The sequence below is a fragment of the Tiliqua scincoides genome, chromosome 4, assembly GCF_035046505.1.
Source record: "Tiliqua scincoides isolate rTilSci1 chromosome 4, rTilSci1.hap2, whole genome shotgun sequence".
Classification (NCBI taxonomy): Eukaryota; Metazoa; Chordata; class Lepidosauria; order Squamata; family Scincidae; genus Tiliqua; species Tiliqua scincoides.
Genome location: NC_089824.1, coordinates 42,092,552 through 42,119,336, shown reverse-complemented (window position 1 = coordinate 42,119,336; position 26,785 = coordinate 42,092,552). Strand labels below are relative to the sequence as shown.

Here is a 26,785-nt window from a genome sequence, read left to right as displayed (position 1 = left end):
TCAACCGCCCAGCCGCCCGCAAACCCCAGGGCTCTGATTGGCTGAGAGAGGAAATGGGCATGTCGATGAGAAGCACCGCCCTCCATGGAATTGTGAATACCTCGTGGGGAGAGCATTGCAGGGCAGATCACGTGCCTCTTCTCTCTCCTTGTAGTCCTGCCTGGTCTTGATTGCTGCAGACAGTAGATTGTAGTCCTATCTAAAAGGTGCCGGAACGCCGTTCCGGTGCGTTCCATTAGAAAAAAGGGGGGGACCATACCCACGGATCCTGTATCTATGGATTCTTTTATCTATGGATCAGGTCCAGCACCCCCAGCATGCGTACCCCGACCTGGAGAGGTTCCCCAGGCCTCCCAATACCTTATAATGCTTTAAAAACGTCACTTCTGGTTTCATGGAGGAAATCGGAAGTTGGGTTATTCGAGTTATACTGCTCAGTCTGTGCCCAGCAGAGGCCAGGGAGGAATATCCTTGGTCTCTGCTGAGCTCAGACACCTCTCTGGAGGCAAGGAGAGTTGAGCTACCCTTGTTTCCAGGGGGCGGCCCCCCATAGACCGCAGGGATGGACAATCGCCTGTATCTGCAGTTTCAGGTATCCGTGGGGGGATAGGACTGGGCAGTAAACAGCTGTATATCTGGTTATAAACCAGGGTGACGGCTTAAACTAAGACACAGAAGAGAGAAATCATGGTTTATTTTTCCTGGGGGGTTATTTATAGAAAGACTCACCTGCTTTAGCACGGGGCTGCTCTGCAGTTCGGATCACCTCTTCAGCATCTCTTGGTGTTGGCTGCTCTGGGGCAGATCTTTCTTTAAGTCCTGCATTGTTTAGTTATAAAGTTAACTTTAAATTTTGGGATACAGCATGTTGATTTCATTTCCAATAAGATGGAAGGCCACAATCTAAAGGCCATCAGTCAGGATAGTACACACCAGAATTCTCTGGCGATCACCTTTCAGGCAATACTTTCTCCTTAAAGCCCTAAATAGTATTTCTAAACTTCCAGATTTAAAAGCAACTTAGGAAATATTGGTTAGCAATTGCATTAAATCAAATTGCCTCTTGGTAAGCATGACCTAGCTGTCTTTATTGTCCTTCAAATAAGTCTTGGGTCAAACATCCATACTTGCTTTGCAAACTTGGGAGTGTGGAAGGTGGAGGGCTCTTTCAAACTAATAGCTCTAAATTATGCCAATGATTGCACGTACATGCATATGGATATCCTTAGATACTAGTGATTTAGAGCACTATTAAATAACACTACTAAAATTAAAGCTCCTTTAAAATAATTTGTTACACAATAAAGGGCAGTGAAATATCACATATAGATTAGAAATTGTTCTGTCTTGCATCAGCACCTAGTCCCCTACCACCACTACCTTATTTTCCCTATCTAACAACTGCCAGCCTTATCACTGAGGCCATCACTGTCAGTGAAGCACAGGGCTTGGAACAGAACTTGTACAGCAAATCACAGCTTACTGGAGACGGCATGTCCAGTGTCCAAACAATGGGTATATAAAGCCTCTTTTTCTCCCTCCAAAGCTAACTACAAGTTAAGAGGGGCTGGTTTTGAATTCTCCCCTTTCTATCACCTTCTGGGTTGGAATGGGAATGAAGTTAGGCAATATATAACTGATTAAAAGCAAAACTATCTTCCCTGACAGCCAGGTTGTAGGCAGGGAGAAAAAAAATGCAAGTCATGCTGATTATTTGCTTTGTCCTCAAATGAAAAGCCCAGTTAACATGTTTGTCTCATTATGCCAACTTTGTATGGGCACTTCCCCCCTTCCCTTTAGAAGTGGCATGAAGTTGATGTGCATTATTCAATCCTTCTGATGTCCAAACAATGACATAGTTTTCAACTGCAAGCAGGGATCTTGTGATTTCATCACACATGAGCAAGGCGACTCCCATGATTTCAGTTATACTCTGAGCTCAATTACTTTGGCAACATGGCCATCAATACCACACAGATCACAGAATAACATGGGTAAAGCTCAGTAAGAAAGGTTTGCACACACTGCAGACATGACACACTTCAACAACATTGGGATTTTTATTTTCCAATGCAACTCACAAGTACCAAGAGGCATGTTTCAAGGGTTACCTTCTGCATATTTCAGGATGATACTTTCTACGTAAAAGTTTACAGACGACCAGCAAAACCCATTAGGAACTTCTTTTCTGCAAGCCCACTGAGGTAAACGGCCTTCAGAAGTATGACTAAAACTCTGTGGCAAATTATTATATCTTGCACAAAGTAAATACTCTGTGACTTTATAAAATGGATGCTTAGTCTCTTTTTCTAAAACACCTAAGTGAAATTAAACAGTACGATAAGTACCAAAACTAGGAATTCTGTTTCCCATTTTTATCAGTGTCTTATTCAACACAAGAACATATACAGGTAAGCGATGATGCACTTTCTGTATGCTGAAGTGTAAAATAAATGTGGATTAACATTTCAGAAGAGGTCCATTTTTAAAAGTATGTTTTTTAAATTCACAAAATACATTTTAAAATAAGGACCATATGCATACAATCATCTAAACGTAATCTTGATATCTCATTTTTCAGGAGAAAGGCCAAACAGTAATGAGCCCAGGACTCTAAGCAGCTCCATAACGTTCAGATGTGATGCCAAGTGTATAGAGGCTGGGGGAAGCAGGCAGACTTCACGACACGTGAAGTTTATTCAGTTTCTCAATCTATCAATATGCCAGAACTTTCATTCAGAGGTGACAAAGGAAACCATTTCCTCACCCATACCACTCTGGGTTTTCAGGCCAAAAGAAGCTGTTTTTGAGGAACCTATACTTCTGAGGAACCTACTACCAAGATCCAGGTCTACAGAGCTTGCGTCCTGAGTACACTTCTGTACTGCAGCGAGTCATGGACTCTTCGCTCACAACAGGAGAGGAAACTGAGCGCTTTCCACATGCGCTGCCTCCGACGCATCCTCGGCATCACCTGGCAGGACAAAGTTCCAAACAACACAGTCCTGGAACGTGCTGGAATCCCTAGCATGTATTCACTGCTGAAACAGAGACGCCTGCGTTGGCTCGGTCATGTCGTGAGAATGGATGATGGCCGGATCCCAAAGGATCTCCTCTATGGAGAACTCGTGCAAGGAAAGCGCCCTACAGGTAGACCACAGCTGCGATACAAGGACATCTGCAAGAGGGATCTGAAGGCCTTAGGGATGGACCTCAACAAGTGGGAAACCCTGGCCTCTGAGCGGCCCGCTTGGAGGCAGGCTGTGCAGCATGGCCTTTCCCAGTTTGAAGAGACACTTTGCCAACAGTCTGAGGCTAAGAGGCAAAGAAGGAAGGCCCATAGCCAGGGAGACAGACCAGGGACAGACTGCACTTGCTCCCGGTGTGGAAGGGATTGTCACTCCCGGATTGGCCTTTTCAGCCACACTAGACGCTGTGCCAGAACCACCTTTCAGAGCGCGATACCATAGTCTTTCGAGACTGAAGGTTGCCAATACAATACTTCTGGTCAATACCCTGGTTCTACACAGCATGCCTAGACTTTCACAACATGAAACAGGCTATGCAATAACTATACATATCAAAAGCACACATCAATTTTATTTTTTTTTAAATGCTGAGAGACCTTGATAAGATTTCTATAGCTAATATGAGATATTAAAAGCAGCAAAAACATACATTCTAAATATATACTTTTTGCAGGAAGATCCCCAACAGGTCTTTATGAAAATGCTTCCCCCCCCCTCTCTCTCTCTCACACACACACACACACAGAGTGAGTGCTATTGGTAGTCATTTGATTTTACAAAGTCTCATACCTCATGAGAAATACTCATAGAAATATGCTATAGGGCTACAGTATGTTGGAATCTGTTGCTTTTACTGTCATCACTTGATAAGATTTCTATAGCTAATATGAGATATTAAAAGCAGCAAAAACATACATTCTAAATATATACTTTTTGCAGGAAGATCCCCAACAGGTCTTTATGAAAATGTTCCCCCCCCTCTCTCACACACTCACACACACACACACACACACACACACACACACACACACACACAGAGTGAGTGCTATTGGTAGTCATTTGATTTTACAAAGTCTCATACCTCATGAGAAATACTCGTAGAAATATGCTATAGGGCTACAGCATGTTGGAATCTGTTGCTTTTACTGTCATCACTCAAACTTGTACCCAACACATCCATGAACACTTCTTGTGGCAAGACAAACAAACAGCAAAGGTTGGAAGAGTTATGCAGCTGTGTATTTTCAAACTTTGCACTGACCACATCCTTTGTAAAACACGAAATATTTCCGGGGCATTATCTGAAGTAACATTTTAATTCATACCTGCTACTCCTCACTGTCTTCACCTGTCTACTTACACCTTCAATCCCACTTGTTTTGTCTTCATGCGTTACAAAAGGTCAACAGGCATGTGGATGCCGGAGAACCCGTGGACATTATATATCTGGACTTTCAGAAGGCGTTTGACACGGTCCCTCACCAAAGGCTACTGAAAAAACTCCACAGTCAGAGAATTAGAGGACAGGTCCTCTCCTGGATTGAGAACTGGTTGGAGGCCAGGAAGCAGAGAGTGGGTGTCAATGGGCAATTTTCACAATGGAGAGAGGTGAAAAGCGGTGTGCCCCAAGGATCTGTCCTGGGACCGGTGCTTTTCAACCTCTTCATAAATGACCTGGAGACAGGGTTGAGCAGTGAAGTGGCTAAGTTTGCAGACGACACCAAACTTTTCCGAGTGGTAAAGACCAGAAGTGATTGTGAGGAGCTCCAGAAGGATCTCTCCAGACTGGCAGAATGGGCAGCAAAATGGCAGATGCGCTTCAATGTCAGTAAGTGTAAAGTCATGCACATTGGGGCAAAAAATCAAAACTTTAGATATAGGCTGATGGGTTCTGAGCTGTCTGTGACAGATCAGGAGAGAGATCTTGGGGTGGTGGTGGACAGGTCGATGAAAGTGTCAACCCAATGTGCGGCGGCAGTGAAGAAGGCCAATTCTATGCTTGGGATCATTAGGAAGGGTATTGAGAACAAAACGGCTAGTATTATAATACCGTTGTACAAATCTATGGTAAGGCCACACCTGGAGTATTGTGTCCAGTTCTGGTCGCCGCATCTCAAAAAAGACATAGCGGAAATGGAAAAGGTGCAAAAGAGAGTGACTAAGATGATTACGGGGCTGGGGCACCTTCCTTATGAGGAAAGGCTACGGCGTTTGGGCCTCTTCAGCCTAGAAAAGAGACACTTGAGGGGGGACATGATTGAGACATACAAAATTATGCAGGGAATGGACAGAGTGGATAGGGAGATGCTCTTTACACTCTCACATAATACCAGAACCAGGGGACATCCACTAAAATTGAGTGTTGGGCGGGTTAGGACAGACAAAAGAAAATATTTATTTACTCAGCGTGTGGTCGGTCTGTGGAACTCCTTGCCACAGGATGTGGTGCTGGCGTCTAGCCTAGACGCCTTTAAAAGGGGATTGGACAAGTTTCTGGAGGAAAAATCCATTATGGGGTACAAGCCATGATGTGTATGCGCAACCTCCTGATTTTAGAAATGGGTTAAGTCAGAATGCCAGATGTAGGGGAGGGCACCAGGATGAGGTCTCTTGTTATCTGGTGTGCTCCCTGGGGCATTTGGTGGGCCGCTGTGAGATACAGGAAGCTGGACTAGATGGGACTATGGCCTGATCCAGTGGGGCTGTTCTTATGTTCTTATTTCTAGAGTAGGCAGGTGCCACTTTTTAAAAAAAGAATTATGTATATTGATGAAGTCTTCCATTGCAATATGTGCATTAAATGTATTCTTTACTAAACAATATCATTGAGAATTGGTCCAACATACTCCTTGATTTTTTCACAGTACTAATTCCCAGTGTGAAGATGCTTTGCATTAAGTAACACTTCAAATATTTCAGTATTTTCCTTTATTTTTGTATTAGCCTTAAATGTGACATACTGAGTGCCAAAAACATGATTCCATTATACAAGCTACCTCAGTACAGTAAGAATGTACAAGACATGATCAGATACACTATGTACATATTGGAATTTCATAGTAGTCTCTCTTTTGATGTTCACAAATGCATACATATACTAAGGCTATTTCTGTTCAGGATCCTGTAATCTTATGTTTAGTCTAATAAGCTGAAGAATAATTGCCTTGCAGCCCAATCCTAGCCAAATCTCTACTTGGCAATGCAGCAGCACTAGCGTGAGCACTTCCCACAGGGATTTTTTTGGCTGCTAGAGGTCTCCTCAGAATAAGGGGACATTTGTCCCTTTTCCCAGGGTAAGCCCCAGCAGCTGCAACACGTCAACTCAGACCTGTGCCAATGAGACCACTGACGCAAATCCACATTGATTCATGCAGGCAGAAAAGGCCTAGGAAAGAGGTTTGGATATGGTGCATGCTGGCACCACGATCCTGCCCCTGAACCACCCAGGCTGTTCCACCCTCTCCCACCCTGTTCAAGCCCCTCCCTGCCTCCCACCCCTGCGCTGGACTTACCTGCTCCAGCAGGTCTCCCAATGCCAGCAGGAAGGCTCCAGTCTTCCTGCCAGCAAGACTAGCCTTGTGCTGTCGTAAAGCATTTCATGGTGCTTTAGCAACAACACACACCAGTGAAGCGCATGTTCCACTGATGCAGGCCTTCAGTAGGATTGGGCCATTAGTTATGATGAATCTACTAGGTTGTATTCCAAGTTTAGTCAGTCATGACCAAGAAAGTTAGTCATGACTAAGTTTCATGTTACAACCCACTGCGTTCCTATGATCATTAGTAGTCTTACTATCAAGTATGATTAAAGCAACATTCAATATGAAACGGTATCATTTGACTTTTTTTCTCTTCTCTTCTTCCTTTGCTGAGCCAGCAGATAATTTAGAAAGGGTTTTAGCTACCTTTTTAACTTCTTTATCTTTGCCACTAGCTGCCTCTTTATTTTTGATGCTTTTCTCTAGCCCCAATCTTTCCTTTTCAGCTTTTCTGTCTCGCTTAACTTTGTCAGATTCTCTCCTTGATTTATCCACATCAGCAACTTTTTTATCTTTTCTGTCCAATTCATCAACTTTTTTCTTGGCTTTCTTCTTTTCTTCATCTTTACTTTCCTTCTTTAATTCTTGCTTTTCTTTCACTTTCTTGATTGGTTCTTTGATATCTTTTACTTTTTCTTTTTTTCAAAAAGGGGGAAATGTTCATTAAGGAACATTAATTAAAATGTTGGATTTTACTAAATCAAATGCATATTCACACTTCAATTCCAAAACAAATTTTACTTCAAAAGAATTTGACCACACAGTATTAGTAGTGGCAGAAAAACTGAATTAAATACAAGCACTTGTAGGCTATAAAAATACACTGAAGAAAGATATCTTGGTAACTATTGGGTAGTTTCAATACCACTTTTGAGGTCTTAGCTACTATAAGCATAAAATTAGAATCTTTCGGCAGTAATGAAAGTTTTGCTAATGTTCCAACTAAACTGCTGAATATGTTATTCAGTATGTTAAGTATTATTATGTTATGGGGGAAAAACTGGTACAAAATATATTGGCCAAGTTATCTAACCAGAATGCTCCATGTGGAAGATATACCACTAATATTGATCAACCTTTACTGACTGAAAAAAAATGTCTATACATTGGCACAAACATGACAATGCTACAAACTGTGCTATCTGAATTTTAGAGCATTCTTGAACACTGAGAATCTTTGTCAAGAAGAAATAAGCTACTCCCAATTCTCTCTCTCTAAATGTTTTGCTGCAGCTGCTGCTTTTTACCCAGAATATCAACCCATTACCATAAGCAAACATCTGGGGTACTTATTCATGACTCTTTCCTGGCCCAAGAGGCTACTCATGGATATTCATAAGCCTCAACTCCTTTCTAAAAAGCATTCCCCTTCCATTTCTCTCACCACTTCCATCTCCCCCAGGGTATCCTTCCTTCACTTTCATCTACCATTCAGAAATTTGCTATATTAAATTCCAGAATTTGGGGGTAGGGAGGGAAACATTAAAATTAAGTACAATCATGCATTGGACCCAAATCACATACTTAATAGCATGATTTAGAACAACTATGCATGATTCAAGTGATCACAAGCACTTTGTAAAAAAAAATGCTGAGCAGCATATTTAGTTTGAATTTTATAGTGCAGTAAAACCAGTGAGAGAAAAAGCATAGGTTGGACCTTGTCAACCGTGAATTTTGCATCCACAGTTCTGAGTCAATGCGGGTCCTCCAACTCGTTTTGAAGATCAACCTGTACCCTTCGAATGCCTCCAGAGGGTGTTTTGAGGCCTGGAAAGGCCGCACGCTGGAGGTCTGGTGTTCAGAGGCTTGGCATGCCCTGATCCAGGGATTTGTTTATCTATGCATTTCAACAGCCAATGGGGTTCTGGGAATAGAACCCCTGCAAATGCCCATGCACAACTATACTATATTTTTAAATAGAAAAATTTAGAGAAAAGTGATCTTATTTGGAAATTTCTCTCTTGGAAGGAAGAAACACTGACTCAAGGAAAAATTATTCATTATAAATATAACTGTAAAAAATTACTTCAGGGAAGAAGGGTCATCTCTGTCAAGCTTCCAATTCAAAGAAAATACAGTATTTCACATAATTTTCTCGATATGGGGGAGGGGGGTAATGGGGTTGAATCATTTTAGCTTCATTTCAGTCACCAAAACATCTTTCTGAAAAAAGTACCAGTATAAGTTAACAACATGACTGAAAACTTTCACACTAGCATGACACAAATCAACTCAAATTCCAGTCACATATCAGCTGCCATGCAAAGATGTCAGAGCATACACACACACACACACCCATCCATGCATTGATGGTGTTAAGATCCAGGGCTCAAACTAGATAAGAGACTTACATGAGCAGGCATATTCAGCACAGGAGAATCAGTACACAGGAGAGTAGTTAACCCTTTGCCTAAAAATGCCTCCTCCTGGATAGTTCTAAATTTCTTTCCAGTTGCCATGCTCCAAACTAGAAGTGAACCATTTCAAGTGTCCACCCTGTGCCCATCATGTGATCATACATTTGCCAGGCCTGCCCTTTAAAAATTTTTCCCCCTCAATCATGTTTTCTGTATGTTGGTTTTTAAAATGATATAAGAGTTTCTGAAGGATAACAGAAACAAAATGCCTTAGGGTGCAATCCTATCTGAGCTGGAATAGGCAAGCCAAGAGGGGGTTGGGATCCGGCATAACTGCTGGATCCCAGCCCTGCCTTCCAGTCATGCAATTTGGATTGCATGCAACATAACTTCCAACATGCAATTTGGACTGCGCTGTTAATAGGTTCTCATTCCCTTCAGGGACTGAAAATTCAAATTATTACTTTGCTTATGGGAGGCAATAAGAATCCAAGAAGTTACTAATAACACAGGCTACAAAATTGAGGGTCAGAAAAGTTTTTCCCAAACTTTATGGTGGTTTGATATGAATTTGGTGTGCCAATTCCAAAAAATGGCATCCATTTTGCCCTATCACGTCTAGTTTTGGAGATACAGTACAGTCTCATTAGTGAATGGTTCAAGCAGCTTCCCTCATGATGTGATAGGACAAAACAGATGCCATTTTTGAAATCAGCACCCCAAATATACCCAGGAATTGGTGTAACGTTTAAGGAAGCAAAATGTGTGTTAGCCTGTGTAATTAGAGATGATTATGTAATCCTGAGTAAGACAGACAGGATTAGTTTGTCACTGTGGTCGAACACACGGCCCATGAAGCCAGTTCTGTCAGCCTTTGGGTGGCACTGAGCCCACCCATTCTTCCCAGTTCAAAGCTGCAGATGGGTGAAGGAGCTCCACAGTACCTTCATGCTTGTCAGCTGGACAAGCGGGGCGGGCATGCTGGCAGCTCTTCTGTCTCCCTGCTGTGCCTTTCCAGCTTCTCTTTTGGAAAAGCAGCAACTAGAACGGTGTGTCATGGAGATCGTAAAGCCCCGTTGCACACACCTCCACCTTCTCTCCTCGTTTTCTGAGTCTGCCAAATAACTTCAGCAGGCTCAGAATGCAGAAGTAATTGGCGGTGACATCATCACATCACTGCCAGTTTCTTCCAGGTTGACCCACGTTGGCCCAGCCTGGGGTCACACAACAGTCATGCACCTCCCGGTTGCCCAAAGTTGGACCGCCCTGGCCTAAGTCTTCCTGAACACAATGGACTGACTTCTGAGTAAGGTAAACAACACCATTTTCAAACATCTCTACTTCTAATTAAAAACATTAGTAACAACCAGGAGTTATGAATTGAAGAAAACATTACTGCGTATCTGGGGAAAAAACAGATATTGCATAATAATATACAAATAAGAAAGGGGGACCTTTATTCCTCTTTCTCAAGAGTGACATATGATATAGCATATTTATAAGTTATAAGCAAGTGATTTATAAGATAAGCAAGCTACTTAAGAGGGTTAAAAGAACATGTTTTTCATACGGTTCTATTTGTCATATACAATACAGCCAAATTGTTTGCCATAATGAAAATGGGTGCACACAGCAATAAGTACTGCATTTGAGTGGCTAAAGACGTGAAAGCAAAGTTCTAATACTTCGCTGCTTGGCAGGAAATGGGGAGTAAGCAGACTGAATCCAGCCCTATGCTTCCCCCGTGAACAGCTGGCTGGTAGGGAGGAACTTTTTTTTTTTTTTTTTTAAAGGTTGCTCACACTGTGCCCATGTTATAACAGGACAGAGAATTACATGAGTTTCACCCACTTGTACAATTCTCCATCCTGCTAGATACATGCACAGAAGCCTGCTTCCACGTGGATATTGCCTCCAGTTAGATCTGAGTGAAAGTGCTTTGGATTTAATTTTATACAGCACTACAGAGTACAGTTTATTTTTTCTTCAGCACATTTTGTGTAGGATGTGATAATTCCATTTGGTACATATAGAATACAGAATTAGTAAGCACATTTACCAAGATGGCAACATGCATGGATTTCAGCCATTAAAATCAATGTGCAATAAAGGTCACCAAGACTTTGGTAGCAAAGTACCTTTAGCTTTTCTCTTGGCTACCTCTCCAGGTGACCGCCCTAATTTCACAAGATGAAAATAGATTATAAACATTATTTTTAAGGCTGTATATACACTAAAAAAAACAAGACTTGCCACCATGAAACAGCAGGATTTCATCTGACATTAAAGATATTACATCATTTTTTTCTGAAGTGTTTTTAGTAAAGCAAAGATTTTTTTAAAAATATGAGTCATGATGCAAGGTGACAGACAGTCCAGTCATACTTTCAGCCAACAGTAGTTGAACAAGAAGTGTTTGAAAGCACTGTATCTGACAGAGCTACCAGTTGTCAACAAGCACAATATACTTTATACATAAACACAAAGCAGAGCCCTTATAGAAAGAGAAGGAGAATAATTCTTTAAGTATTAAAATGTATACCAATTTCATGCAATACTGATTTCCATAATTAAGGGAAGATTAATTATGGAAATCAGAAATTATTAGTCCAGAAGGGGTCTTTGAGGTCACTTATTTTTGGTTTAAGCTTGACTGGAACAACCCTAGTCTGAGAACGTTTTCATTTACTCAGGAAAATGAAGTTACATTATGCAAAGAAAACTCAGAAAATAATTCATAAAAAGAATCCTGGTTTGTCACAGAGATGAGTATCCTTTAATACAACGATACTTGTATGAAGGGTATCTGTTTCTTGTACAAACTGCTACCAGATTCAAACTTGACACAAATATGTTTTCATACAACAGTTAAATCATTCTCATATCGTGCCTTTAGGATTGTTTGAACAATCTTTCATCATGAGATAACCTCAAAAGTAATTTGAAATTTGGATTTGTACTAAAGAGGTTGCTCAGAAGACGATAAAAAGATGGCACAATTAGACCTAGAATTGCACCATTTCATTTGTAGGTGAGAGATTATACAAACAGGAATAAGACAGTTTGTGCCATATGTTGTGGTGGCCTGAGTTCAGTGCAAGCAACCTATGAATGAACTAATAGTGAGCATATTAATGGGGAAAATACCTATTTTATTTTCCCCATAAATAAAATAAAATAAAAGCGGTTAGCTTTTCGTAATGAACAAAACATCTACATAAGTCTCTGATCCAATGACCCTGGCAAAGTTAACAAGGACTAAACCACATTTCCCTGTTTATCCTAAGGCAGCATTTCTCAATATTTCTCAAGTTTCTCAATTTCTCCCCATCGTACCATTTCGTATTATCCACCTGTTGGAAATACCACTGGAAGTAACTGGCAATGATGTCAACATCAATTACTTCCATATTGGAAGGCCAAACATTACGCAACAAGTTAGATATGACCCAAGTAAGAGGCTCAGGCTGGACAGGAGGGCTTTTTTGAGCATGCAAAAAGCACACACTGGAGCTCTGCCTGCCAAGCTGAGCCTCCAACCACTGTTTGTCGCATTGTGTTGCTGGTCTCACTGTCAGATCTGGAGGTCCTGTGAGTACCACTAGACACACCTCAAGTACCACTGGTGGTATGAGTACCACTGGACCAGGGGTGTCCAAACTTTTTGGCAGGAGGGCCATATCATCTCACTGACACTGTGTGGGGGGCCAGGGAAAAAAAAGAATTAATTTACATCTCAAATTTAAATAAATTTATGTAAGGTTATATAAATGAATATATTAGAGATGGAACTTGTATGAATGAATGAAGGTCTTGTAATAGCTCAAGGCCTATAAAAGGCCTTGCACAAAGCAAGGCCAGCCTTTCCTTTGCTGCTGCATCACAAATGTGAAACGGCAAGCAGAGGGAGACCTCATCCCACACCTCACATGAGAGGTTAATCAATCACCCTCATGCCGAGAGCACTCTCATTGGGCAAGCATGGGCTCCAGCAAGTCTCTGGAGGGCCAGAGTGTCATTGGAAACTGGGGGCTCCCCGCGGGCCAGATTGGGAGTCCCCAAGGGCCGCAAGTGGCCCCCGGGCCAGGGTTTGGGCACCCCTGCACTGGACTAAACATCTATTTGGTTCTACCTAAAAGGCAGGAGAAACAGCGAAATCACTTTCAATAACCCTAAAAGGACTCACTGCCTCCTCCTCTCCCAGAACGTTCTCCGGCAGTGATCATTCCACCTGGTCATTATGTAAAACAGTATGAAAGACACAGTACTATAAGTTTTATACTTTCCTCTTGAATCATGTTTTGGACTGTAAACCATGGTTTTTAAGTTGTAAACTACAAAATTCTTTGACAGGTGATATATAAATGTAAGTTAAAAAAACTAGAAACATATTAACTGAAGATGTTTAAACTCTCACAATGCTAGATATAAAAAAACCAGTTTCATGATTAACAGTTTGTGCAGTTATAAAGATTATGAGACATCCCACTGAAATGTTAAAAGCAAGACTTCAGTTAAAGTAACTAAGATAGTACACATTAGCAAAGCAATGGGGGGGGCTAAGAGAGTTGCTGGCCTTGGGTGCTACGATGGAGGGGTGACACACTACCCCCGGCCCCCCTCAATACAGTGGCCATGCTGCCACAGGCACCCGCTGTAGTCAAGCGGCTTCAGAGAGCCATTGCAGCCAAGCTTTCAAGCGCCACAGCAGTGCCTGCCCTCTTTCCTGTGGAGGAGGGGGCGGCTGGACACAGAGGCAGAGCCATGTGGAGGCCGCCACAGAGCCAGTTCTTAAAGCAGCGGTGGGAACGCATGCCCACTGCAGGCTACAGCATGGGTGGGAGGGAAGCGCAGGGAGGGGGCTCAGAAGAAGCAGGATGGGCAGGCAAGCGAAAGATGAGGGAGCCAGGGTACCACGGCGAGTGGTGGCTGCCTCTGAGAGGGAGGGCAAACTAGGCAGCCAGCAGTCCAGAGGCAGAGCAAACAGCAACATGGGTGGGGGGCTCAGAAGCAGCGGAGGCAGGCAGGCAGGCAGGCAAATGAGGCTGCAATCCTAGCCTCACTTTCCTGGGAGTAAGCCCCTTTGACTATTACGGGGCTTACTTCTGAGTAGACATGCAGAGGATTGAGCACTTAGCCAGCCAGTGGTGACCCCGATCCAAAGCCAGCCAGCCAGCTAGCAACCGACTGTGGAAGGAAGGGAGGATGCAGGCCAGTTCCGATGGCGACCCTGACTGGTGCCAACAGTATTATTGGCTCAGCCAAAGGAGAAGGGGTTGGGAAGCTGCGAGAGCCTATCCCCTCACAGCATCCCGACTGGCTGGTGTTGGGGGATGCTCTGACCTGATGGAGCTATCCCTGAGCATGTGCAGAGTGCAGCTCCCTTCAGTGACAGTGAACCATTTTGGGCATATGTGGGGAGTAGTGTTCTCATGATTAAAGATGCTCAGGCTGCCTGCCTGTGCTCGCTTTGGTGACTGTAAAACAGAATGGGGGGGGGGGTCTGTGGAGCATGGAACAGAAGCTGTTGGATATGTGTTTGGGTGGCTGCTATGTGAAGGATGCCGTTTTGTGCAGGGGGAAATGTATTGGGGATGCTCTGATCTGCCGGAAAGGTTACTCTGGATGTTACTCTGGCAAGTCTTTACCAGATCTCCTAAAAATTTATCATGTTTTCTGGTAAAGACATTTTGAGAGAACTTGGTCAACTGCAGTCATCTGAAAGCCGCCTGGGTTGATCCTGAGAAAGCAAAGGCCTGGACAATACTTCAATTTCAGGAATTTGTTGTTCAATTAGAATTTTTGGATTCTGTGCCAAACCTAGCCTTGTGCTTCAGACTAACTTTTTGTGTTTCTTTAGCAGCACGTGAACAGAACTTTTCAAAATTAAAGTTCTCTTCATACAATTATGACCAAAGATAGACTTACCAACTTATCCATGCTGTCTATAGAGCATGAGTATGCCAGAAACATAGACTTTGAAAAAGTAACAGACAGATTTGTGGATGCAAAAGTTGGGAAGAGGAGGCTGTAAATGAAGTCGAAAACAGAGAGTATGCAAGTCTAACAGCCCAATCCCAACTAAGCTCTTGCACAGTGATGCAGTGGCACTGGCAAGACCTCTTGTTGCATCCCACAGGGGAGTTTTGGCTGCTGGAGGGCTCCTCAGGTCCCCTTTCCCCAGGGTAAACCCCAGCAGCCCCAACACGTCAACTCAGACCCGCACCAGCAATCAGTGGCGTCACTAGGCCTTGCGTCACCCAGTGTGGGAGGCCAGCGCGTCACCCCCATGATGTGCAGTGCACCCCCTCGTGTGCAGTGGGTGGTGCCTCTAGCATCGTGCGCATGTGCGAGGCTCATGTATGTGCACAACACTAAATCTAACTGCAGCTGAGTTCGGCGGTGCTTGCGAGCCCTTCCAAACTCGGCTGCAGGTGCCTCTAACGTCGTGCGCATGCTGAGCCGGGTTTGAGGCTGTGGCGTCACGCGCTTAGTAAGCGCACAGGGGGCACGTGGTGCATCACCCCCCACAGCGCGTCACCTGGTGCGGCCCGCACTCCCCATAGCCCCCTAGTGACGCCAGTGCCAGCAATATTGCTGATGGAGTTGATCCGTTCAGGACGATCAGGACCAAGAAGTGGGCTAAGATACGGTGCGCACCAGTGCTGCTAATCTCACCCTTCCCGCTCCATCTCCTCTTCATTCCATCCTCTTCTTGCCTTTGTACAGGACTTAGGTGGTCCAGCAGGTGCCCTTCGTTCTATCAGTGTGTGCGGGAAGGCTCCAGCCTTCCCACAGGTGTGCTGCATAGCAACACTGTTACAATGCACTTTATGGTGCTTTTGTGACAGCATACGCTGGTAGAACAGATGTTCCACTGACATTGAAAGAAGATAGAATTGTGCCCTAAGTCTTCTTGTTGCTCCTTCTTGTAATGGCAAAACCAGGAATTGTCATTCTGTTTAAATCCAGTCAGATTGCATAGTCTACAAGGTTTATGTCTGAAGGTTTACTAGATTTACATTAAAAAGAAGAATGTTTTAATATTTGCTCTAAATTATTATAAGTAAGCTATCTCCACTGTCTCTTTCTCTTCTTCCCCCCCCCCCCCAATTCATCTTGAACCAACATATTGGCTATAGAAAGCACTTTTATTTTCTTTGGGATGGATGCACCTTTTCCATAAAAATCAACTGGACTGTAGGAGAACAATCTGAACTTTTAGGGACAGGAGGGAAAGCTAAAACTGATAACCTTACATATGCCATTCAAAATATGCCAGAAATGCAGTTGCAATTAGTAGACCCACATCATAAGATATGGTTGCATTCCAACCAACATTAGAAAATAAGGAGTTTTGGCTTACCTTGGTAAGTCCTGTTCCTGGTGGAGACAGGGGGCATTCCTGACAGATGGGAATGTCCCTCGTCGCTACATATAGGCAGGTCACACCCAAAGGAGGGTGGAGCTCCCTGTGCACAGGGACCAGGACCCAGACTAATAGCCGAGCCACAGTCCTCAGAGACAAAACTTAATAACTGGAAAAGATTAAACTTCAGCAAAAAAAGGCAGACCAACATCCAGGATAGAACAAAGGTCATCAAGACCCCAACCACCAGTATTAGCTCATCATGTGTAACAAAATTTAACTGGACCAGAAGGGTACAGAGTCCAGTGAGAAGAAGGGAGGGAGGAATGCCCCCTGTCTCCACCAAGAACAGGACTTACCAAGGTAAGCCAAAACTCTTGATTTCCCTGGTGGAGACGGGGGCATTCCTGACAGATGGGATCTCCCTGAGCAGTAATCCCTGAGTTAGGTGGGATCAGATACAGAACATAGTAAACGCTAAGCACCGTCTGGAGGACTCTACGTTCGAAGGCAGCCTCTGCAAAGGTGTAAGAACTAACTTTATAATGTTTCAGAAAAGTATGTGGTGGCGACCATGTAGCCGCTCTACAGTCTCAGTCAACAAGGTGAAGTCATCAAAAGCGGCCAAAATGGCTGCCCCTCTCAATGAGTGAGCAAGGATCCCTTCAGGGGGCTGAAGTCCCAAAGTGTTGTAAGCCATGGAAAGGCAGGTTCTCAACCACCTAGCCAAAGTAACAGGCAATATTTTTCTTCCTAGTGTCCTAACCTGATAGGCTATAAGGTCATCAGTCTTTCTAAAGGGTTTAGTGCGCTTTGTGTAAAATCTAGTAGCCCTACGTACATCCAGCATATGGCAAGATCTCTGTTTAGGATGTTTGGACAAATTAGGGATTAGGACAAACGGATGGCAAGACTAATTCTTGTTGATGGTGGAAAATTGAATTAATTTTGGGCAAGAAGAACAGATCAGTACAAAGAACCAGGCTATCTTTGTGAAGATGCAGAGCTTGGGATGGATAGACAGCTCCCCCAGCTGCAAAACCCTACGAGCGGAGGCAATAGCCACCAGGAAGGCAGTCTTGACAGAGAGTAGTTTTAAGGGATTGTAGCTAAAGGCTCAAAGGGAACACTAAACAAAGCTGTAAGAGCCTTGAAAAGGTCCCAAGTAGGGACTCTGTGAATGGGAGGAGGATTAAGCAGATCCACCCCCTTTAAAAAACCATTTAACATGAGGGTTCATCAGCAGTGACAGATGACCTCCCGCTCCTAAATTGCCTTGAATTCCTGCCACCTGGCATTGCAGGTTGGAGGTCTTGAGGCCCTTCTCTATCCCATCCTGCAAGAAAACAAGCATAACAGAGACTGATGGATAGGTGGGATCAAGGTCCTTTTCTCTACACCATGAATGAAACTCTTCCACCTGGTTCTATAAACGCTTCTTGTGGAAGAAGGTCTAGAAGATAACCTGGTGGAGATTACCCTCTCAGAGAGACCTAAGTGTTGAAGCTCTAACCTTTCCACACAGACAGATGGAGTTTGTATGACTGTGGGTGATTTAGCAGACCCTGGGACAGAAGATCTGCTCTATGAGCAATTTCCCAAGGGGGAAAACCGACAACTGCAGTAGCTCTGGCTACCTGGGCCTTCTTGGCCAGCTAGGGACGACTAGGACCACTGGCGCCTATTAGACTGAGCATTTGCATCAGAAGGGGAACAGGAGGGAAGGCGTAAAGAAGACCCTTGGGCCAAGGGTTCAATAATGCGTCAATTGCCTCTGCCTTCAGGTCCTCCAACCTGGAAAGAATCTCCCCACTTGGGCATTTTCACCTATAACAAATGGATCCAGTACTGGTAGACCGAAGTGGACTGTAATTTTCGAGAAGGTCTGTGGATGCAGTCGCCATTCTGCCTCCACAAGCTTGCTCTGACTTAGCCAATCCACCTCTACATTTGGTTCCCCCCCAGATGTTGTGTGCCTACAGACATTAGATTTCTTTCTGCCCATTGAAGGATTAGGTTTGTCTCCCTCATCAGCTGCCTTGACCTTGACCCCCCCCCTTGGTGGTTCAGGTAGGCTTTGGCCGAACAATTCTTGATCCTGTCTAAGACGTGTCCCTGGCGCAAAAGAGGCTCAATCGCTCTCAATTCCAGCAGTTGATGTTGAGAGATGATTCCAGGGACGACCATCGTCCCTGAACTGATCTCCAGTTCAGGTGAGCCCCCCATCCTATTAAGCTGGCATCTGTGGTTAGGACTATCTTGGAATGAGCATGAAGACTGACCCCTAGAGCTAACCAGTTCTCAGTCAGCCACCACCACAGGTCCTTCTTCAATGACAGAGGAACGTGAATCCTGAGCCGAGACCTCCTCTCTGTTAGATTTTTATAAGGGGACAGAAACTGCTGAAGTTTCCAAGTATGAAAAGACGTACCCAGTTGACTAGCTGAAGACACAAAATCAGCATCCCCCGAAACCTGGTAAGTGTGCGTAAAGATTGTGTGATCTTCTGTTGTCTGTCGCTGAAGAGGAAAGCTCGAAAAACTCTGGGTAGCAAACTAAACCCCCCAGGTGATCCAATACTTGTGAGGGTGTCAGCATGCTTTTGGTTTTGTTGATGACAAACCTATACTGTTTGAGACACTGTACTGTAAGGGTGGTGTGCAAGTGAGGTAAATCCCTGGATGACACTTTGATCAGGAACAAATTTATCCACTTTAAATCTAGGATCCCCCACATCTCTGTTTCATTTTGGAAACGGAGAAAGAGTAGATCTCAGAGTTCCTTGCTGGCAGAGGAACCTCTTCTACTGCCAGAAGATGATTTAAGGCATCTAACATAGTAGAGAGTTTTGCTCTCTACTGGAGAAAAGAACCTGCCAGAACCTGTCTTGAGGCTTCCTGAGGAACTCCAGGGAGTAACCTCTGCTGACAGTTTCCAGGATCCAGGCATCTGAGGTGACCTGATGCCATAGGAGGGCAAACTGAAGAAGCCTGGCTCCCACTGGAACTGAGGGGGGTGGGGGGGAGAGACTTGGTGTCATGCCGACTTATCCTTGGAAGGTCTGGGGTTTGAATTGTCCCACTGAGAAGAGTGTTCCCTGTTTCTGGGGAAATCTGCCTATGTTCCACCTAGGCTTAAATCCGTTTGTTCTCTAGATATACTGGAGGAATGAAAGGAGCAAAAAGGCAGGTTTAGTTTAAACTTGACCTGACTTTTGGGTGCAGAAGGTAAAACCTTCGCTTGTCCTTGTTTTCTACCAGGACAGGCTCAAGAGACTGTCCAAAAGGTTTGCCCCCTACAAGGGGGTGCCTGCCAGTCTGCTTTGCAAACGAGAATCAGCACCCCAAGGGCAAAGCCCCAGGTTACGTCTAGCAACTACATTGGATGCCATGGCCCTGGACAAGGAGTGCATCCAAGGAAGAATAGGACACAAACGCTACTGTCAGGCAGATCATTTGAGGGGACCTTGATGGCCTTAGGGAGCGAAGGGCTGGAGTTAGACTGCTCATCAATCCAAAGAAAGGTAAGTCTAGCAAAGATAGAAGTTGCAGCCACAGCACGCAGGGCAAGAGGAAGCCTTGAAAGCACTCTTGAGAGTAGACTTGATTCTCTTATCAGAGGGATCCTGAGGCCTGCCCTCCGCTTTGGATAAAATGATAGTATTGGTGGCCAAGGCTGCTACTGGGGCATCAACAGAAGGTGTCTTAAGTTTCTCAAGAACTTCCTTGGGGAGGGAGTAGAACTTGTTGACTAATCTAGCATCTCTCCTGCCATGTAAAGGTATTGCCCACTCAGATTCCATGATCTTAAGAGAAGCCTCAGGAAACGGTATCTCTGCCTGGTGGAGTGGCCCTTGGGGGAAAAGGAGGTCTTCCAGATGCAGAGGACAGTGCTGTAGAGCTAGGCTCACCCTCTGCTGATGCTTTGAGGCTTAATGCTTTAATTACTTTCTCCAACACCCTGGGGAGGAATACTACTGGAAAAAGGCGATTCATGTTGGAGTCAGCACCCTCCTGGTCTTCCCTTGAGAAACTCCCTTTCTTCTTTGGAAGAGTGGTCCTCTGCGGAACTAAGTTCAGAGCCCCCATAACCCATAGCTGTTAGGAGCTAGGGATTTTGCCAGCACATGTGGCTCCCTGTGATTTAGGGGATTTGAGGTTTTTCTTGCACCAGGAGGCATGGGAGTCTGAGGCAGCTGAAAAATCAAACCCCCTGCGGAGCCAGGGGGGAGATAAGGGGCCTGGGGCATTTAGCTTTGCCCTTACCCTTGGTGCTGGAGGGATACTGTGGCTGAAAGGCAGAGCCATATGCAGCCAATCTGGAGTCTATAAGCCCCTCCAGCCATAGTACAATACGCTCTCTGTCTGCATTCCCTAGAGGTGAGAGGGTAGCAGAAGTCTTGGTGCCTTGTGAGTAGGTGCAGCTCTGCCCAATGATTTGGCTAATCTGGGTATGCATGAGATAACCAGGTCAGGAAGGCTGGATTCAGAACTCGCGTCAGAGGACATTGTGAGTTCAGAAGAAACTAACAAATAATCTCTATGAATGCAAATATGAACCTGAAGGAGCAGGTTCACAGCTTGGGGGTCCTCCTGGACTCGCAGCTGCTCCTGGATTCCCAGGTGGCGGCTGTGGCTAGGGGGGCCTTCGCTCAGCTTCGGCTGGTGCGCCAGCTGCAGCTGTACTTGGATCGTGTAGACCTGGCCACGGTGATCCATGCCACGGTGACATCGAGAGATTATTGTAATGCGCTCTATGTGGGGCTGCCCCTGAAGACGGTTCGGAAACTGCAATTAGTGCAGAATGCGGCAGCCCGTGTGGTCACTGGAGTTAGGCGGTTTGACTCTGTCAGTCCGCTTCTCCGGGGGCTACATTGGCTGCCCATTCGTTTCCGGGCCCAATTCAAGGTGCTGGTTTTGACCTTTAAAGCCCTATACTGCTCTGGGCCAGGATATCTTAGAGACCGCCTACTCCCTTACAATCCGGCTCGCCCTCTCAGGTCATCAAAGAAGGCCTTTTTACAAGTGCCGCCACCCAAGGAGGTCCGGGGGGCGGCTGCAAGAAATAGGGCCTTCTCGGTTGTGGCACCAACATTATGGAACTGGCTTCCCCTTGACTTGAGAATGGCTCCCTCTCTTGAGAGTTTCCGGCGAGGCCTGAAGACACTGCTGTTTATACAAGCCTTCTGATTTTTTGGCCTTCTTAACATTTTTTACACATCTTGTAGTTTTTTACAGGCCTGATTCCTCTGTGACTTGCTCTTTTGTGCTCTTTTTATTCTGTCTTTTAATCTGACTACTGTTTTTTATGGTCTCTGTTAATGTGTTTTTAATATGTTTTTTTTTATCTGCTATGTGTGCTAATTTATGTTTTTTAAATCTGTTTTTTACATGTTGTTAGCCGCCCTGGGTCCCTTTCAGGGAGAAGGGCGATGTACAAATAAAGTTTATTATTTTTTTTTTTGAGGGGGGGGCGGCAAAGGAAGTTTACCAACAAAAGAACAAAGAGCAACTAACAATTTAAGAGCCTCAGCTGAGCCAACCAGGCAAAGCCTAAATAGAAAATTTTCACCAGCCAGAGCCAAGACACTGAGGCTGCAATCCTAACCACACTTTCCTGAGAGTAAGCCCCATTGAACCAGATAGGGCTTACTTCTGAGTAGACCTGGTTTGGAATGTGCCCTAAATCACTGTAAAAAGGCTTCCCAGCCCCTTGCAACTCACGGTTTAGGCGGGAAGCATGAGAGCAGGCACCAGCAAGCAGCCCCAAAATGGTGCCCACGCCTCCATGGAGGCACCTGAAGCTGGGGTGCGCAGGGCAGACCTGGGCACCAAGAACTTGTGGAGTGGTCTGCCTGGTCTGAACCCAGACACTGTGTTAGCACCAGGCGGACCTGGAGGAGAAGGCAGTCGCTCCCCCCTCCCTGCCACCACCTCTGAGAGGCGCGGACCAGGCGCGCCAAAATCCTGCTGCTGCTGCTTCCCTGGGAGGAGTCGTGTGGCTGCGACACTGCAGGGACCTCAGAGCGGCAAGGCACAGAGGCAGGCTGTGAGCACTGCAGGGAGGAACGTGCCTGCCTGCTCCGGAGGGCTTCCACCGCCCCTGCCTTCGAGCCCCAGGAGGGGGGAGGGAGAAGAAGAAAGAAGCGCTGTGCAGGAGAGCTCCAGGAGGGCAACCAGCCTCTGTGTGAAACAGGAACGATCTGGGTCCTGGTCCCTGCGCACAGGGAGCTCCACCCTCCCTCGGGTTTAACCTGACTATATGAAGCGACAAGGGACATTCCCATCTGTCAGGAATGCCCCCGTCTCCACCAGGGAACTTAAAGACGTCAGAAAAACATTATGAGTTGGATTGTTCATGGGCTCCATACACCTTTCAGACTCCTATGAGCCTACTTCAAATCCTTTCCTCAACTAAATTATTTTTTTCAGATCTTAATCTAAAATTAGTGTACAGGCATCCCCGGTTTGCACAGGGGATAGGCTCCTGCTACAACTGTGGATACCTGAAACCACAATCCCCCACATTGCACTCATGACTCATCTCTCTGCAAACACTTTGTGAAATGGTGATTTTTCTTCCTTTCACTTTGGAACAGATAGCAGAAAGCGAAAACCTAGACTCATAGCTGCTATAGGACTTTCAGTTGTTGTCACTATTGACTCCTGTAGTTCCTCTAGGAATGAGTTCCTCTATTTGTTTCCTGCCTCCTGTTCCAAAGCAAAAGAAAAATCTCCTTTTTCGAAAACATTTGCAAATAAGACAGATGAGTCATAAGTGTGATGGGCGAATTTGAGAATGTGGACAAATGAAACCACGGATATAGGAGAACATATGTATATAATAATGCCTTTTTCATGTTAGTATACTTACATGTAAACCTCAATCAGTTTAAGCCTCATACCATGTATTCCTTTATCTAAGGCAAATATTTTTTTATTTAATTGCATACAAAAATAAATAATCACAACATTGAGCAGATCAAAAACAAGTTACCTCAGTCATGACTGAAGTTTACGGTTTCATCAAAAGGAATGTGAAGTACTATTTGGGTCCAGATACTTTAAAAAAGTCTTTTGAAAAAACATTTGGAGTAAAAAAAAATAGTTAACATAAAATATTCCGATGGAAACTTCAATTATTTTTATCTCCAAAATAAATCATCAACTAATCTATTGTGATTTTTATTATATAGGGTGTGAATTCCGTTTGCCATAACTAAAGCAGGCTCTGTACTTATTCTTGTCAGAAATGCATTTAAATAGTTATTAGATCATAATCCTTATAATACAGTTCTTACATAAAATATATTCATATAAATATCAATCAGTAGAACATGAGCTATTTGCTATTTTAACAGTCTATACTTACTAACTCTACATTGCCAATTAAATCATCTGCCTCCAAAAAAGAATAAGCAGCAATTACTGTCTGACAAAAGTTGACAAATTCAGAGGTTCAAATGAGAATTTTTCTGCATATAGAAAAACAAAACAAGAAACAGGAATATGTCTTGCTTAATGTCTGAAGGCAGAAGACAAGGGAAAAAAGTTAATCTGAAGAAATATTGCAGGGAAGAGGTCATTTTAGCACAGAGGTGTTTCACAAGATATTGCAGAAGTAAAAAAAAAGTGTCTGACCCAGATATGCAAAGATAATTTCATATTACCAGGGTCGGTTTTAAGAGCTCTTCTTTGCTCACCCACACCCTCCCCCATGCAATCATTTCCAAAAGTTATAGTCAATACAAATAGTGAAAATTGTAGCTTTAAAAAGATACAAAATTTATTATGATTCCCAACGTAGTTAACTGATGCTTTTAAACATTTCTAGAATAGATATGCCCAACAGTTTAAATCTTTTTTTAAAAAAATTTAAACAATTTTTAAATGGAAATGGGGGCGGATGACCCATGCTTTGCATTAGATACAGTTGAAGGTGGTCACAGAAATCCAGGGTTCAGTTCATATCTTTCCATTTTGAACAAGTAGAATAAAATAATTCATGCAAGCCATTTACAAACAAGTTAGTGTCAGAGGAAAGAAAGCAGAAGCTTATGCAAAACATAAAGCTGCTTTCCAATACTATGTGCTCAGTAGTATCTAGCTAGGCATGCTATGAAATGCACAGATCTCTTCTTCAGACTGCAGACATTACAAACTCATATTTACACCAGCATTAATAATCCAAGATCAGACAAGATGAGCATTTGTTCAATTGTGTGCATGCACAGAATGGATACTGCATTTGGTTCTGTTCCATCTTGCCCATCCTACCATGCACAAAAATATGCTGAATATCTGGGGTACCTGCCTAATGTCACCTCACTATAAGAATGGGGTATGGGGCAGAAAAACCAAACCACAACGAGTCACTGAGTTTAGTAAGAAATAAAAGACGATTTGTATTGATTATCTTTAATAAACTCAACATTACAGGAGAAATACATATTTACAGATTCTCACTTCCAAAAATGTCCACTAAACTGACAAATTAAACTGCTTTTGAGAAGTTAATAGTATATGAAAGAAAATGAGACTGAAGGCTCCATTTCAAAATATACAATAAGAAACAATTACATGCCATTTTTTTCATATAATAAATGGAACAACTAACCTGATAAATAAATTTAACCATCACTCTCTATATTATTTTCTATAAATCCGTAAAGGCACATAAGAAAGGGCCTTTGGGATAAAGGGATAAAGAAATGGGATAAAGAAATGGTAGCAAATGAAATAGGTAGCAAATGAAAGAATTTTAACAATGGGTTTCTTCTTTTAATGCAATAATAGTCATCATCTTAATCTAAAATATAAATATTTACACCATGTGTTGATCATGCCAAAATATTCTACAGTTAATTCACACTTGTTAGAAAGACAAATAAAGTAAGAATTAATTAGTATGTGCAGGTTAGTGCTAAGAATGCACAAACTGAGCAAAGCTGTACAGAAATCAATCATATTGCCAAAGACATTTTTGCCTTAGCTGACAAATATGTTATAGCAGTCTTTCTCAATTGCAAGTTTCTAAAAGGCTTTTTTGTCAAGTGAATCTACATCATATGGCTGATATGTCCATTGGGGGTTTTACCCCATAACCCTGTTGCTCTTTAATAACAGCATGGACATTTCCAGAAAATGAAATTGAGCCCTGAATGAAAGTTATTGGTTTTGTAAATCCACAATAACACAAGTCTTTTTTCCCTGAACCCCTTCATTCTGTGACGTACCATCAACATCATCTGCTGCATCGCTCTCTTCTTCTTCTAATATGTCAAAAGGAGTCATTACATCATAGAGAAATGAGAGGAAGCCATAAAACCAATCAGAACTTTCCTCTGCTAAAATATTAAGGACCTCCTCAAGTGAATCAATGTTTTCATTATTGCCATCTTTGGTGAGGCCTACACAAGAATAAAAGGAAAGAGAGAGGGAGAGAGAGACAGAAGGCAGAAGTTAGGTGGAAAAAGGATACTGAAATAAAAGGCTTTGAAGAGACCAGGTATACAATCAGTAGTCTAACAAGAATAGACGCTAAAAAGAATGCTAAGCAAGTTAGTGAGAAGAATTTGAAAGATTAAAAAAATGGCCAAGAAGCTCATTGGGTTGTTTCCCAATCATTCACACTGTGGCTATCTGTGATTAGGAGCTCCATTCATGAAGGAGAGTTGCACTCTCAGGATGTCATGCACAGTGTTAAAGGTTAGGATGCAAACCTTTTTTCCAATAACAAAGAAGTTGAAGAAATATTGAGAAAGATATATTTACACTACTGACTTGGTGGCATCTGGAACTTGAACACTTCACTGCTCTTCCTAACTCAAAGGATAAATGAAAAAGTACCAGCATGAATACAGAGCAAATTTCTTACTTCCCACAATTATGAAAAACTGTTTACTCCTCACCTTCTGCTTCCTCTTAAACCATGATGATCCATAAAAAGCTGTGACCTCTTTCTACCATGATTCTTCAGTTTGTTCAGAATGACTAGTTGAGGAATTTTGTCAAATACATCTTAGAAGTATCGGAGATCTACCAGATAATCACTATCTACAACCTTGTGGATACTTCCCAGAAACTTCAAGTGACTCAAGTCAATAGTTTACTATACAAAAGCCATGCTGATTCTTCCACCGCTAAAGCTTGCTCTTCTACAAATTTAACCTTCTAATTTTAATCTTTTTCCACAGTTCACCCAAGACAAAATTTAGGCAAGATGGACTATAACTCCAAGGTTTTCCCCTCATACTTCTTTTTAAAAATTTGTATTACACTATTTCCTTCCAATTCCTTCCAATCTTCCAATTACTGAGCTCTCCCCCCCCCCATGTGTCCAGGAACTTCTGCTTTAGGAAATCAAGACAGACAATATTAAATATTGTCCTTATTTCTAAGCCATCAAGAAAAATTATGTCTATTATTTCATGGGAGTCACAATCAGTAACTTGCGTTGACAGTTTGGATTATGAAAAGATGTGACTTT

At 43.4% G+C, this 26,785-nt stretch overlaps 1 protein-coding gene across 7 annotated transcripts in view; it reads right to left on the bottom strand.

Moving 5' to 3' along the window:
- Positions 1-26,785, bottom strand: part of ASPH (aspartate beta-hydroxylase) — a 147,526-nt gene that overhangs the window by 84,753 nt on the left and 35,988 nt on the right. For all 7 annotated transcript variants that reach the window (XM_066626211.1, XM_066626214.1, XM_066626217.1 and 4 more), the window contains one exon: positions 730-819. In XM_066626211.1, coding sequence (XP_066482308.1) covers positions 730-819 — 90 coding nt within the window. The remainder of the gene's footprint in view (positions 1-729; positions 820-26,785) is intronic.